Raw genomic sequence first — 15389 nt, forward strand, 5'->3', positions numbered from 1 at the left:
ATATAAAAGTGAGACGTGCCAGATCACAAGCTGTCTTGTAAATTAAGTCTGACAGGTGCTCCGGCATTCCTTCAAACTCTACTGTAGCAAAAGGCGGTTAACTCTTTCATTACCACACTGCGTGTGTAATAAGCAGGCCAATATGGCGCAGCAGATGGCCTGTTCTAACCCGCCAAGTGATATGACTTGGGGGACAAAGACAGGTGCTGGTGAAATGATGTTGCAGAGTTTCAGTTGAACTGGTTTTGACTTTCCCGACTGGTACGAGCTTGTCTGGCTTAAGGTGGGGTTCTCCTATTTGAAGGAGTAACAATGGGGAGCTCGCATGTGGAAATTTTTGTTTGGCTTCTGTAATACACATTACTTCAATCACACAGCCTTGACTACACAATTCAAATAACGATCAATCTGGGAAGCCATAAAAAAACTTCATTGCTACGTGAGCAAAACATTTTATTTGCTTACAGCTTAAGTACACTTTTGTGAATCAATCCCAGCAGAAGCTCCTTGTGTAAGAAAGTTATGTAAAAAAAAAAAGTCATTTGATACACACTGAAATAAATATGAGGTCTTTTTTTGTTTAGTTCAGATCATTATACATCAGTCATATGTTAATAGGTCATAGTAGCCCCAGTAGGATGAAGACTCTGTTGACTAGTATAGAGTTGACAAGTCCCACAGCTGTGTATGTGACAAACTTATACGGCACTTCGATCTCTCTCCTCCTCCTGGCGCTGTCGTCACTTTTTGGCACTCTGTAAAATGAGTACAACACCTGCAGGCTCAGTGTCTTCACTGCCTGCCGAGTTCCCACTAACGCTACCACTCCAATGAGGAAGCGGGCGCCAGCTCGTGCTAGTGCGGTTGTCGTCAGTGTGGGTAGGGGTACGGGTAGCACCCCCTTGGGCTCAAAAGTCTCTCCAAGCTGCTCGTTCACCCAATATCCCACAGAGCACCCAGCCCCTACTCCTAGAATAGTAGTGGTGTCCCCCCGTGTGGTGCTGTAATGGTCCAGCTCAGGGTATGTGTAGCTGAGGAAGAGCGGCAGAGACAACGCCACAAAGGGGGAGATGCGGCTGGTGAGCTGGAAATGGTCAAAGGTTTCCCAGAATGGGTAGGTCAGGAACAAGATGACAGCTGAGATTAAAGCCCCACAGATCACATCCTGAAAGCAGAATAAAGGCAGTATTTCACCATGTATGCTTAAAGGGACAGTTGACTTATCTGTAGCGCTGTTTAGCAATATCAATCGTTTTGGTGTGAGTTGCAGAAAAAACACATTAAAGGATTAAAAAAAAAGGTGAGCGACGTGAATCAAAGAGACAAATAAAATCACATAACAGTTCCATAGATCAATATAAAACACATGCATTGCTACGTTAAAAAAGTAATGAATGTCTTGTTTAAAAAGTATATTGCAACAGGAAAAAAAGAGAATCTCAGGTGATGTGATAAATGTACACTTAAACATAACTGACTTAATAAGTGATACAGCTTTATATTTTGACTTCAATATTTTCAGATAAAATGAAGGCAACATAAAGTCCCTGATGAATTAAGAGTCTTGGATCAAAGCCTCATCTAGACAGTTTAACCAGACACAGATATGAATAATGAATCCAACACTGAGCTTGAATGTTTTATGCTGGACTCTGTGTGTGTGTGTGTGTGTGTGTGTGTGTGTGTGTGTGTGTGTGTGTGTGTGTGTGTGTGTGTGTGTGTGTGTGTGCGCGTGCGCGTGCGTGCGTGCGTGCGTGCGTGCGTGCGTGCGTGCGTGCGTGCGTGCGTGCGTGTACTAACTCACTCACCAAAACTGAGTGCATGCCAGTGTAAAGGCGGCTCAGACACACCAAAGACGACACCGTCAGTGCGATCAGCAGACCGACCTCGAACTGGAACTGGAAGACATGAAAACACACTTAGATCAGTAACTGTCGCGTTTGGTATGTCGATAACTCACACACACACAGTGACAAACACTGCACCCTGATTAGGGAGATAAAAGATGAAATCTGTGAATGTTATGCGTCATGTGCCTAGAATTCCTAACATTCCTCAGTGTAAACACAAGCAGTTTTTTTTACTTTTTGAAGCGTCCTCTTTTTCTTGTTAGTTTTTGATCAAATCATCCATTCGTCACTCCTCTTATAGGCGTTGTGCAACTCCTCTTTCTGCCACTGATCCATTCTTCAGGGTTGACGTACCGCCTGTCATTAAGTCACTGCTCCTTTATCCTCTACTGTCTTTCCATCCTCTCTCCCCTCCCTCCTTTACCTACGGCGGCAGGTTTTGTTCCCCCCCTCCATTTCAATAACAGTGAGAAGAGAGGCCTTCTGTATTCATTCACCTCCTCCGCCCTCCCCTCCTGTGCCCCCCTCCTCTCCTCCTTTTTTCCTGTGTCTTTTCCTGTCTTTTGCAGCTGGAAGCCTATTCACTGGTAGTTCATGAAGAGAGGTTTTTTTTTTTTTTGAATGGCCACAAAGGATGCCGGGGACAGGAGGGGGTCACTGTGTGATTGACTGTCGTGACCTCCGACCTGCTCCGGGAATCGGGCGAGCTGCCCCCAGGCCCTGTGGCTATTCAGGAGCCTCTGCAACAGCCTGCTACTCATCTATAGCTATGCATGCTCTTTTCTTTTCGGGCAATCCTTGAGGAATTTCAGGCCACAGTTTAAGTGCTCTACTGTACACGGGGTGTCTCAGGGTTGTTGAGATGATATCTTCTGACCTTGAGAACATCACAGCAAGAAAATTAAGGCAAATAGCTGAACTGACGTGACCACAAATCAGGCTGACAGCTGCTGAGGCTGTAAACTACTAAAGGCAGTATTTAGAATTCACTCGGGTCTTCATTAAAACGCGGTGCTTGATTAAGACGGCCTATGATTGAGCCGCTGAGTGTTTTATTGACTTAGCTGTTGAGTGGGAGAGATAAAGAAGGGGAAGAGTCGGGAGGAGGAGACGTGGACTGACAGTCATTGACTCAGTCGAGTCTATCACAAGACCAAACAGCAGCTCGACGGGTGTGGCTGATGGTGACTGATGGTGACTGCTGGCCCCGCCTCTCCTTTCCCATTGTCTAACAGCTCGGTCAGGACTCGGTGATGGACAGGGGGTCCACTCCCTTCATCCCACTCAGCTACCAGTGAGCTGGCTGCCGTCCACAGCTTCCCACTGCCTCAAATAGCTTTGCATTCAGCACTTTGATTTGAGCGACTCATTTGGATTGACTAATTTAACACGAACTCCCTTATCTTAAAAAGGATCCATAAAATTAGATGGCAGTTTAATAGCACAGTTAATGAAATACTCATTGTCACAATTACAGTTCAACATCCACTTTGCCTGTGCAAGCCCTAATGAGGTGTAAGTACATCATTTGCAAGCATCATTGGTGGTTATATCATTTTTTTCTTTTTACAGTAATGAGTAGTGTGATCATTGACTGTTAACATCTCAGTAATAATTTCACAGTTCCCAATCAAGACACAGCAATAAAGCGGGTCTTCCACTTGCTCCTCCAGTCTGCATGTTGAAATATCCTAAGGCGAAATAGTGAACCCAAAATTGAACCACAAGTGTGCTTGTAAAGGTTCAGCTTAGTAGCCTCAGCCAGCAGTGTCATGTTGTCCATCTTTATATACAGTCTATGAGGGAAACCCCCATTTTGGTTTTAGACTGGTCTTTGACATTGGATGTCAATGGTCTCACTGACCATCACTATCTACTGACACGTATTTGATGACTATGACCAGTACTGTGATCTGTTTTTGCAGTTGAAATAATCTCACAGATCATAGTACATTTGTTGAAATTACTGAGTAATATTTGTGAGTAAGTAGTGTAACTGAGAACACCTTTGAGCTGGTTTACTGTCTTGAATTACAGCTATCATTAATGCTCACCTGTATCCTGGACGAAGCGCTTAGTAAGACCGTGAAGGAGATGGCGGTGGCGGCCATGGCGTGGGTGGAGGGTAGCCCGTATTCGGCATCCACGCGTGTTTCTAGCTTGACCACAGGGGGCGAGAGAGGGCGAGGCAGCTTTAGCACATCTTTCATCACCTGGCCGATGTACATCACCAACTGAGAGAGGAGAGGGGACAGGTGTCTCTAAGAAGGTCCCACCAAATCTTTTATTGGTTTCAGATACTACTTTTTATTTTTGATGTCATGAAAATTATATTCCATTTTTGTCAGATTTACACTTAACATGATCCATTTACACTGATTTGCATTAATACTGATGAAAGTTGTCGAGCTTATAAGAACCATTATGGTATTTTTGTGTTGCAACATTGAGCCTCACTTCAGGAATGAAGAGCATTTTAAAAGTATTGCCGGCTTTATATGGTATATATTTATAATACAACATCATTACAGTCAAATAGAATAAAGGACTACGTCAGAGTACTGCAGTGTGCTGGCCACAAAAGCAGAAATTAGAGATGGAGGAAGATGATAATAAAATAATGAGTAGAGGAAGTAAAATCCTGATCAGGGTATGGTCTAAAACTAACCACACAGTCTTATAAATAAGTAATCACCCTTCCCACTCCACAAAAAAAGAACTGTACAAGAGTGGAGACCCACCCTGGTATAAAGTGCAGATGCTGCAGTGGCACAGAAACAAAATCTATTGTGAGAAACTGAGAATTGAAGAAGGCAGGGTTTGCTGACGCAGCGTCTAAAGCCGGCGGGGTCAGACGGAGGGCTCTTGACAAGATGACACACTCGGTGCAAGGTGTGTGTTTGTGAAGTAGTGGCGTATAGGTATTATTGTGTATGTGTGTGTGTTGTGTGTGTGTGTGTCCTGCCAAATGTGCTGCCTATTCTCTTTCATGAGATCCCCAGCGGCCCTCGGAGGGGCAGCCTGCTCCAGCTCCAGGTTTATTTAAAGCTCTGCCTTGTATATTTAATGAATGGCTGTCTTAGCGAGGAGCAGGGAGGCATCGCACACAGAGCGAACAGGACACTAATGTGTGTGTTTAAGAGGAGAGAACAGAGAGGTTGTTATTACCATCTCTGCTGACACTGTAATCAGGAAATGCTTGTTACCATGGCGAATACGATGTAAAAGTATGTCTGCTAACCCGCTTGTTAGTGAAGCAACTTGTGGACGTATAAAGGTACACAGATAGGGAGGGAGAGACAGGCGGGATTATGGAGTACACAGAAAGGCCAAAAATATGTCATAACATTCTCCCACATTCCAAAATCGTGGGAATTCACACGCTGCTATAACTTCCAAAAAAGAAAAAAAAAAACTAAAGAGAGGAGGCAGAGATTGGACAAGATTTGGGAACCTGGCTGCAGGAATTTGCTCCCAGTAACACACAAACACAAGATTGTCTTAGTTTGTAGTGACACTGGTATTGGGCAGTAAAGCCTGCCTCACTGTTCCCGTTCATCCCAAAGGTGTTGAGGTCAGAGCTCAGTGGAGGACAGTAAAGCTCTTCTATGACAAACTGATAAAAACACTTCTTTATGAGCCTGGCTTTGTGCACACGGACATTATCCACTCTACTATTAATGTTATTTTAACTTTTAAATCTATTTCTCTGTGGCTTAGAGGTAGGGCGAGTCGTTGTCAATTTAGAAGGTCAGCAGTTCGATCTCCGGTTCCTCCAGGCGACATGTCGAAGTGTCCAGTGCATATGAATGGTTACTGAGTAGCAGGTGGCACCTTGTATGGTGGCTTTGGCCCATGTCCCATTCACTAACAAAGATGGGTGGCTTTATGACCTATACTGCAGTCAGACACCAGGGGGCAATCTTTTTTTGTTATTTTTGTTCTGTCTTTTTATCAGCTTGTCATCTATGAAGCACTTTGGATGCACTAACCTGTATAAAAGGTGCTCTACAAATTAAGTAATATTGATTGTAGATTGTCAAGTTGGAAAAGGGTCTTCCCCAATCTGTTGACACAAAGCCACACTCAACAGGAAATCTAAAACATATTAATCCGTTGTATGTTTTATCTGCAGGCCTCTTTGCTGCTTCCCAGCCGCTACTTTCAGGCCCTTGCAGAGACCACACCCATTTTCATTTCATAGTGATGTTTTGTGTCTGTATTTTGCACAATTAGGAAAGAATTCAATTTCGGAGAAAAAACTCCCATTTATCGCAAAAAAGCTTTTAGGCGATTCAAAAAAGACATATCTCACAAAACTGCAATAGAAACACTTCTTTTCCCCGTTTTTATAGGTCACACGATGTGTCGGTTGGAACTGGCTCTCTTGGACATGATGTAGCAAACACTACAAAAGGTGTTTTTGCATCGCATAACTTTTCAAAAGTTGAGCGGATCAATACAAAAGTTTTGAATCCACAGTTTCTCTGTGAAATCGTGGCCTTCCACAAATCCCTCATACGTGCCCGCTCCCACGTAAAAGAGGTTTGTCTTTCCATTGTTGCTCGCATAACACGCCTACGTCTGCGACTTGCATAACATCTCTCAGTGGAAACACATTCATCTCGCAATTGTGTTTTATTGACATTTGAAAAATATCGCTTAAGTTTGGCGCAAACCTGTAATGGAAACCAGCTTAGTGTTTCTGTTTGTTTTTCAGGTGGAGGAGATCAGGAACATGGTGGACAACGACCTCGACTTCCAGCAGGTGGAGACCAAGTGTCCCTCAAAGACCAAAACCTTCCTTTTCATCACCAAGGACAAGACAGTGGGTGGATGCCTTATCGCTGAGCACAAGAGGTAACAAACTACTCTCTTTAGGAAATATTTTCATGTTTATTATATAAAAAATTAAGTCAAAGAACAACAGACAGCATTAGTTTCAGTACACTGAGCTTATTGAATGCTCGCAGGGGTACAAGGTGATTGGGGAGCCGATACCGAAGGGTTCAGAGGGAGAAAAGTTGATGTTTGAATGCCAGAGAGCTTTGTGTTGAGAAGCGGCATAACATCAGTCAATGGCAAAGCCGTATGCTCGCAATTGTGTTTCATTGACATTTCAAACAATTGCTGAAGTTTTTCGCAAATCTATGACGGAAACCCGTGTAGTGTTAGATTGGCAACCTCTTAGTGATGACAAGACTCTGGGCAAGAAATAGCTTTGTAGAAATAGCATTTTTACATTTCAGTTTGTGTCCAGTTTAAACTAACAAGCTAAAGTGCGTAAATTAGTGAGCTTCAGAGGTACTGGTAGGCGTACATTTTGAACTTTGGATACATTTAGACTAGCCGTTTCCCCCTGCCTTCAGTGTTGATGCAGAGATAAGCTTCAGTCAGCTTATCAGCTTCTAGTCTCTATCTGCATACTCTCTAACTTGGACTTGAGGTACCTAAACAACCCCAAAATAAAAGTACCATCCAAATATTGCAGCAGAAATCGAGACTTGTCAGACCAGGCAGCGTTTTTCCAATCTTCGTATGTCAAATTTTGTTGAGCCTCTGCAAATTGTAGCCTCAGTTTCCTGTTCTAAGCGGACCGCAGTGGCACCAGGTGTGGTCTTCTACCGCTGTAGCTCGTCTACTTCAAGGTTCGACGTGCTGTGCGTTCAGAGATGCTCTTCTGCATACCTCGGTTGTAATGAGTAGTTATTTGAGTTACTGTTGCCTTTCTATCAGCTCGAACCAGTATGGCCATTCTCCTCTGACCTCTGGCATCAACAAGGCATTTTTGCCAAAAAACTTCCACTCACTGGATATTTTCTCTTTTTTGAACCATTATCTGTAAACCCGAGAGATGTTTGTGCATAGATGGTTGTGTGTGGGATCCCAGTAGATCAGCAGTTGCCGAAATACTCAGACCAGCCCGTCTGGCACCAACAACCATGCCATGTTCAAAGTCACTTTTCCTCCCCATTCTGATGCCCAGTTTGACCATCAGCAGATCGTCTTGACCATGTCTACATGCCCAAATTTACTGAGCTGCTGCCGTGTGATTGGCTGATTAGATATGTCTGTTACCAAGCAGTTGAACAGGTGTGCCTAATAAAGTTGTGGGTGAGTGTATGTGAACAGGAGTGACCACTGTAAGGCTAAATAGGCATAAAAAAGGGAAATAATGATATGAAATCTCCAACAATAGTGTCTTATTCTTTCCAAAAGCTTTCTTTTTCATCTCTTCTCGCCCTCTGGCCATGCATTAATATAAAGTTTATTATTCCAATATATGCATCTGCCTACACTGTACTGTACACACATACACCCCGACCAAATAATCACTACCATGAAGTGAACAATAAACAGAGGACAGACAATAGTGAACCCATTTAGCACGTCTGACCCCCTCTATTCACGATGACGGTGTATTCATACAACAGGCCATACTGTGTGCTCATCATCCACAGCACTCCCCACTCTGCCTCCACACAATGAATCTGCCTACCAGTTCAAGTGCTCGCATGATATGATACCCTCGCCCCACCCCTCGCACTCACCATCAACACAAACATTATATTCAGCCGCCTCATGGGCCAGTGTCTCTCTGGTGCCTTTGTACAAGTCGCATCAAAGGACTGACCCAGGGACAGTCTGGTCACATTAAGGGAAAGAGTTAAAGACAGGTCAAGACACACATAAACACAGATAAATGTGCTCGAGTGTGTGTGTTTCTTGTGAATAAGTGTATTGATCGAGGCCTGTGCAGCTTTGGACTTTGATCTGTCAACATGTGGATCAAACTGAGTGTGTGGAACTGTGTTTGTGTGTGTGTGTGTGTGTGTGTTACTGTTTGTATGGAAAAAATAGAGAAAACACAAGATGTTTGTTTTGTTCCACAGCGTTGATTATGTTAACAGCTCATTTTTTTTGTGAGATATTTTGTACAACAGCCCAGCGACCATCAAAGTACTGGAAAATTAAGTTACGCTAATAGAATTACATTTTTGAAAGCCCTAACAATCATGATAATAAACAATACTCTTAGGGTAAATTCTCAGTGGTATGAAAATTATCAGTGTACACAAAACAGTTATATATCTAAGTGTGACACTTCTTGCTTCATAAAGGACTTATATTTTAACAGTAAAACCACTAGAAGTTTGACTTTACTGACTGTAGACCTCATCAACAGAACATAATAGAGGTCCATTTGCACAATGGGCATTTTGGGAGTCATGCTGCTGCTTGCTCTCTTGAACTTATTTTCTGCAGATATGTAATAGTTCCTCCATAATATGACTGTGGAGCCAATATGCTAAATCCCTACAGCGCGGTTCCTGCAATTCACTGAGATAGCCTTAATGAGGCCAGAGAATTTCTTCTGGGTCCAATTTTAAAGTTTTGCTCAGCCTTTACTGGCCTGCTCATTGAATCACAGTCCTCTTGTGTTCTTTTAGAAACTTGTATATATTCATACTTTTTAGAACATGTTTTTTTTCAGATTATGGTACATTTTTTGTTATGCTGAGTAGGCCTTCGCTTCTCAATCGGAGCCAAAAATAACCTCATTTACAGTAAATGGTTTTCAAGAAACAAGAATAAGTCTATTGTGATGGTCAATTTTCTTGTATTTCAAATAGTTAGCATATGTTAGCAGGCTAACATGCTCGTGTGGTCTAAATACTGGAATTTCTAACAATATAATACTTTGAAAAATACCGATTCTATATCATTTTTGATATGGCGGTGAAAAATTGACATTGCAGGCATATTTTTTTGATAAAAGTAGGTAAAAACAAAAGTAGCTAAAAAGTAAAAACACTTCCCTCAGGTTTTACAAAGTAAAAGTTCCTCTCATACTGACACTTTCTTTCCGTTTTTTCATTAATCAGTTTTATCGGCGATCATAAAAATAAAATGCCAATACAGAAAATAGGCAAAATGCCAAATATCAGCTGAGCCGATAATCTGTCAGCCCCTTATATTAATATATCAATATTTCTGACTACACTTTATCATAAAAAAACTAAGGTAATGAACATGGTAAACATTACACCTGCAGGCTAAATATTAACACGTTAGCATTGTCACTGTGATTAGTTAGTGACTTCAGATAAGAAACTTTACACACTGAGACCTTAAACACTTTATGATCATATTTGCCACCATTCTCTTTGTTGGGTTGAATTTGTTTAAATAATGTATTTTTTTCTTGCATGCTTCCAGTCAAGAAAGAATCCAAATATGATGAAAATTCTTGCTCAATTGAAATCTTATTTAACAGCAAAACTATGTCAAAAGATTTGTTTACAAACTCTTACACAACTCATGCAGTATAATCCAAGTTTCATTTTTTGCAGTAAAAGCTCAGTTCTTCCCAAATAGACAGCCCTTTCATATGGGGAACTGAACTAAAAGTCGGACTCCATTGACAAAAACTGTAATTTTACCTCACTGAACATGGGAGCTACTGGTCTACCACTGTTTTAACTTGTAGTTGGTTTGTGTTATTGTGTGACTTTGATGAATCTGAACTCAACTTTTAGTCGCACAAAAATACAAACTAACTACCAGATCAGTCTGGCTTTGAAAAGAGCATAGATCATTTTTACTTTTAGTTCAGTTGTCCATTAGAAAGGACTGTCTGTTTGTACTCAGGAAACAACTGGATAAATGGATTAAAGTGCACGAGTTGCATGAGTTTGTAAACAGATGTTTTCATATAGTTTTACTGTAGCTAAATGTGGAATTCAATGACTGCTATTCATTAAGATTTTTTTTTCTGTGTTTGGACTCTTGGTTCATCATGGAGGCATGCAAGGAAAACATTTTTTTCTGTGTGAATTCAACATAACACAGGGTGAATAACTGATACAAAAATAGTCATTTGGGTTGTTTGTTTCTTTAATCTGTAGCTTATGGTTGGTTAATCAGTTTCATCAGTGGTTGTTTTTTTTGTGCTGGATATTGAAAACACTTTGAACTTGAAGCAGAAAAAAATGTGGTTTATAATGCCAGTTTCCTTGTAGTGGTGAGAACTATTTTTAGTCACTGATGGACATATTTTGATGTTGGCCTTCATCACTGATGGCTGATCCGCATCCAAGGCTATTTAGCTGAAAAAGTTTTGTCTTTTGGGAATAGAGTTTTTGTCTTTGAACATGACCATCGTCTGCCATCATTAATGAAAACTTTACATGCAGTTTATTCAGTTACCCACATCTTACTGTATGCCCTCTATGCCGTTATGCAAAAGTGGATTTTTGATATTCCAAACAGCTCAGTAGGTGTGTGATTTGCATAACACTATGCTACAATAATACCATACAACACAGCAATGTAATTCATGACCATATGGTTAATGACAGTCATTGTTTTCTAAGTCAGCCAAAGTCACCCTTTAAGTTAAGCCAACAGAAAGTGGGAAAGGACACAGGGGTCCATGTGTGTGTAATGACTGTGTGTGTGTGTCAGTCATGAGCCTGTAATGTGTGTGTGCCCATGCATACAAGTCTTAATTTGCATGGGTGCGCTTCAAACGTTGGTGTGGGTTGCCAGTTTTGTGTGTGAGACAGAGACAGAGGAGAGAGAGTGCACAGCCCTCCCTGAACCTCAGATAACTCCACCAGCACAATGGCAGGGTGCTGTTAGAAGTGCGGGGTGATGCGCCCCGAGGGCTGACAGACCAAATGTTCGGTCCAGAGAGAGAAAGCTCACAGCACTGATGAGGCCAATAAAACACTCTGCTGGTAGACCAGGGGGAGGAGAACACAGAGTAAAGCTGGTAATGCCTAACTAGTGGGAGGGCAATGAGTGTGTTTAGCAGGCGAGGCGAGGAGTGTGAGCGTGTGTATGTGTGTGTTGGTGTTTATGTGAGTTTGAAAGGAGTTCACGCAGGGGCCTGGTGCAGCCGGGATGCCAGAAGAATGGTGTCTCTTCCCCCTCAGGGGCCAAACAAGGGGTTCAGACACAGGGCACCCACCAAGCGCTCGGGGCGGGGACACAAAGGGCACAAAAACACACTGCCCATCATCACACACAGCGCAGGAGTGAGGGGGACTCACAAAGTGTCAAATACACTCCTTCTGGGATCACATTTGACATGTTTTCGGGGTCTCTTGTTGAAATGTGCTGGATTCTATCAGAATAAACATCTAAAGGGGAGATCCCCGCACTTTTTTTTTCACTAATGTGTCCTCATGTGTGGCCTTTTGCCATGTCAAGGGCCCCGGTCAGGCTGGCCCCAAGGCCTGGGGATATATGAACATGGTGTCAGAGACAGGTCACTGAAAGGGGGATGAAAGGAGGTTGAAAGGTGAAGAGAGGGAGATGAAGAGTTGAGAGAAGAGAGGTGGCATTGTGAAACCAACAGACTTAAGACTGGAGAAGGATGAGACACACATTTTCTCTCCAGCTGTGACTTACAGTCCACATGTTGATGAGGCGTCGGCACAGAAACGGGTCCAGGCTCCAGTGTATGCATGGCAGGCAGGTGATGTAAAAGATTTCATGGCCCAGGCCTGCCGAGATCAGGAAAAGGAAGTACAACAGCCAGTTCCTCACCTCATAGTGAGGCCTGCTGCAGCCCTGCACAAAATAAAGGTTTACTAGGTTTACATACAAATGTAGTGCAAATTGTAACCAAATTTTTACAAAAGAAAATGTGGATTTATGTGCTTTTTCATCCACTATGGACTTTTGCCACTGGTCTTACCACCTACCCGAAGTATAAAGAATTTTTTATGATGTTTAAATTTTATTTATTTTTTATTTTTTTCTATATTTTGACATTTCCCCTAAGGATTTTTTTTATGTACAAACTGAAAAAAATCCATAAAAGAGGAAGACTTAGATTCACCTGTAGACCAACCACAAAATCCAATAGAACCAGGTGCCAAAAGATGGCTCCTGGACCGTATCAGATCAGATTATATCAACCGCCCAACAATGCAGTCACAGTTAAAAAATTAAAAAAGAGGGGTCAAATATCAGTGCAGTTGAGGCAAGGGCTTTTAGGCCTTGTTCAAACTGCTAGCCCAGATACATTTTTTGGCATATCAAGATTGATTTAACAAAGTCTGGACAGCAAAAAGTATGTAGAAATAAATATTGACAAATATCGTCAACGTAATGGCATGATTATTTGGAGGGTGGAATGATGGACCTCCATTTCTCATGTTTCTGATGCCTGTGTCATTACTGCAGCAACCCATGTGGATATGTCAGTGCCGTCCGGACACACAAATCTGATCTGATCACTTGCAAATAACAGTGTGGACAATCTGTCCTTCACATGTGACTTGAGAAACAAATATTTTTTTGCCTGCAGTTTGAACTCAGCCTTTGACTTTATATGCATAAAGTTAAAACAAATGCCAAACAGTACATTTCCCATAATGCAGCCAGCATCTTTTATTAGTGCCAAACCAGACTCTCTGTTAAAAACCTGCAACCTCAAAGCCCAACATAACCCATGACCTCAATATGACATCATCAGCTTTATTTCCTTGAACCTGACAAAGCTCTTTAACAGCCATAGAAGAATTTATACAATGGTTTAACAGGCTGAGTACTCATGATTACTCTGTTTCCTGAACCAGAAAGTAACTTTATCTCCACTTTGTCAGTAGCCTAAAAAAAGTGTTTGCATAAGAAAAGGGAGACACAGAAGAATGTAAACATCCCACAAGTTTTCTATTGTACACGAGAATCTCGCAGCGGATAGAGACACCCTGACAAACGAGAAAAGCCAGTCACAGTTTGGTTTGAAACATCTTTAAATACATCTAGATGATATTTTTAGTGCCTTATTTACTCTAATAAACCTGTTTAATACAAATTCAACTTCTATTTTCTACAGTAATGCAAACCAGACCAAATACTAGAAGCATTTATTCCTTTGAAATCAATCAAAATGATGTAGAAATGTCATGCAACGTGGTTTTTTTTGTTTTTTTTCACTTGTCACTAAACTTACACCATTGTCTTTGTATTGGTAGTTGGAGTTTTTATCCTGGCGGTCCCATCTTCCCTTCACCTGTCCACGTGCTTCTTCTGCATGGACCGGGGCTCCAGTCCGAGCGCGCGTCCTCCCTCCGCTGTGATGCGCGGCTTCAATGAGGAAGAGTCCGCATCGTCTCTGGAACCGGGCCACAAGCTCCGAGTCATGAAGGTAAGCCAGGAGCTCCAGCATGTCAGATGAAAGAGACAGAAGTGCTGGAGCAGACTGATGCTGATTTTCTTTGCAGGAGAGGTAAGTGAAGGTGATATTTATCCGGCCAGGGCGCGCAGCTCCGGACAGGTGCGGCTGCAGGTGCGCGCCACAGGTTTGCGCAGTTGGGCGGGGCAAGTGTGGGCTGAACAGGTCGTCCTCTAGTAAGTGTGTCCGACCTTTATACCGGGATGGTGTCATCACAGAGTATTTACAGCAGGAAGACAGATTTACTGCAAATCCATGATGGCAGGGCGTTTGTGGAGTTGTGTTTACAATGCTGAGAAAAGTATGAGCTGCAGTTCTGTGGTCTGAAGGCTGATATGAGTTTCATTTATATTATTTAACATAAGATATGACATAAAAATATTAATAACTGATCATATAGAGACAAAAGTAAAATAGAGTGCAACTTTTATCTACAGTAATCATTCTGCATATAACATGTGCAGAAAATGAACATAATTATGGACATTTTGTGCTCAAAACATGACATATGCTTCAGGGAAAATAAGACTACATTATTAAAAGATATTTCTCCATCACCATGGCAATGCTTTAAAATTGGATGTTGAGGGCTGTAGGCTCCACACTGTTGTTATAGAGCTCTTAAAAATCTCACAACCACAGAGTTTCAGTATCTGGTTGGTAATTTCTAAGGAAATCACATACAATTTTGAGGATATTTCCTGAAATTGAAGTCTTGAACACTCATCAATTCATCAAGGTGCCCGGAAAAAAAGGGGGGATGTATTCATATATTCAACATAAACCCTGCAAATTTGAAAGAATGGCAATCCAAGAGTCCACTCACGTCACTATTATTTCTCCCAGACAGTGAAATCAGCCTAAGGTCAAGTTTTCCTCTTTCTGGTTTTTATTCAGGTTTAATGTGTATCTACAAATGCGACTGTGACAGTCAGCTGTGTAGTGATACATTGTTCTCGATCAATATATCAATTAAATGATCAACCAATATTACTGATGCACAGGAGACTAATTTACATAGCCATCTTAAAAACAGCCAATCGCAAACAGCCAAGAAATAAAAAAATGAGAACTGAATATAAATCGTGTTGTGGTAGACTTTGTGACATCAGCAAATATCAAAGGCATGGACTCAAGTCACATGACTTAGACACAAGTCAGACTCCAGTCACAAATTTGATTACTGTAGACAAAATGGAAAAAGAACAACTATACATATGCCAAGTGCTATCATAGGCTACTTTACACTCAGCTGTGAAAATGGTATTTGGTGAAGAGTACATTATGAGTTGTTTAGGACTTATAACTTAAAGTTTAGGACTTGGGATTTGTCTTAAATTGGGTCT

General features: G+C 41.7%; 1 protein-coding gene across 1 annotated transcript; it reads right to left on the reverse strand.

Annotated features, from left to right (window-relative positions):
* Positions 1-194: 194 nt before the first annotated feature.
* Positions 195-14235, reverse strand: sgpp2 (sphingosine-1-phosphate phosphatase 2). The gene is made up of 5 exons (XM_042487276.1): positions 13822-14235; positions 12270-12431; positions 3905-4084; positions 1809-1898; positions 195-1165 (listed from the first exon to the last, which is right to left on the reverse strand). Exons 1-5 carry the CDS (start codon positions 14035-14037, stop codon positions 620-622), a joined length of 1194 nt encoding a protein of 397 aa, XP_042343210.1. The 5' UTR covers positions 14038-14235; the 3' UTR covers positions 195-619.
* Between the last annotated feature and the right edge of the window lie 1154 nt (positions 14236-15389).

The sequence above is a fragment of the Plectropomus leopardus genome, chromosome 5 (genome assembly GCF_008729295.1).
Source record: "Plectropomus leopardus isolate mb chromosome 5, YSFRI_Pleo_2.0, whole genome shotgun sequence".
Classification (NCBI taxonomy): domain Eukaryota; kingdom Metazoa; phylum Chordata; class Actinopteri; order Perciformes; family Serranidae; genus Plectropomus; species Plectropomus leopardus.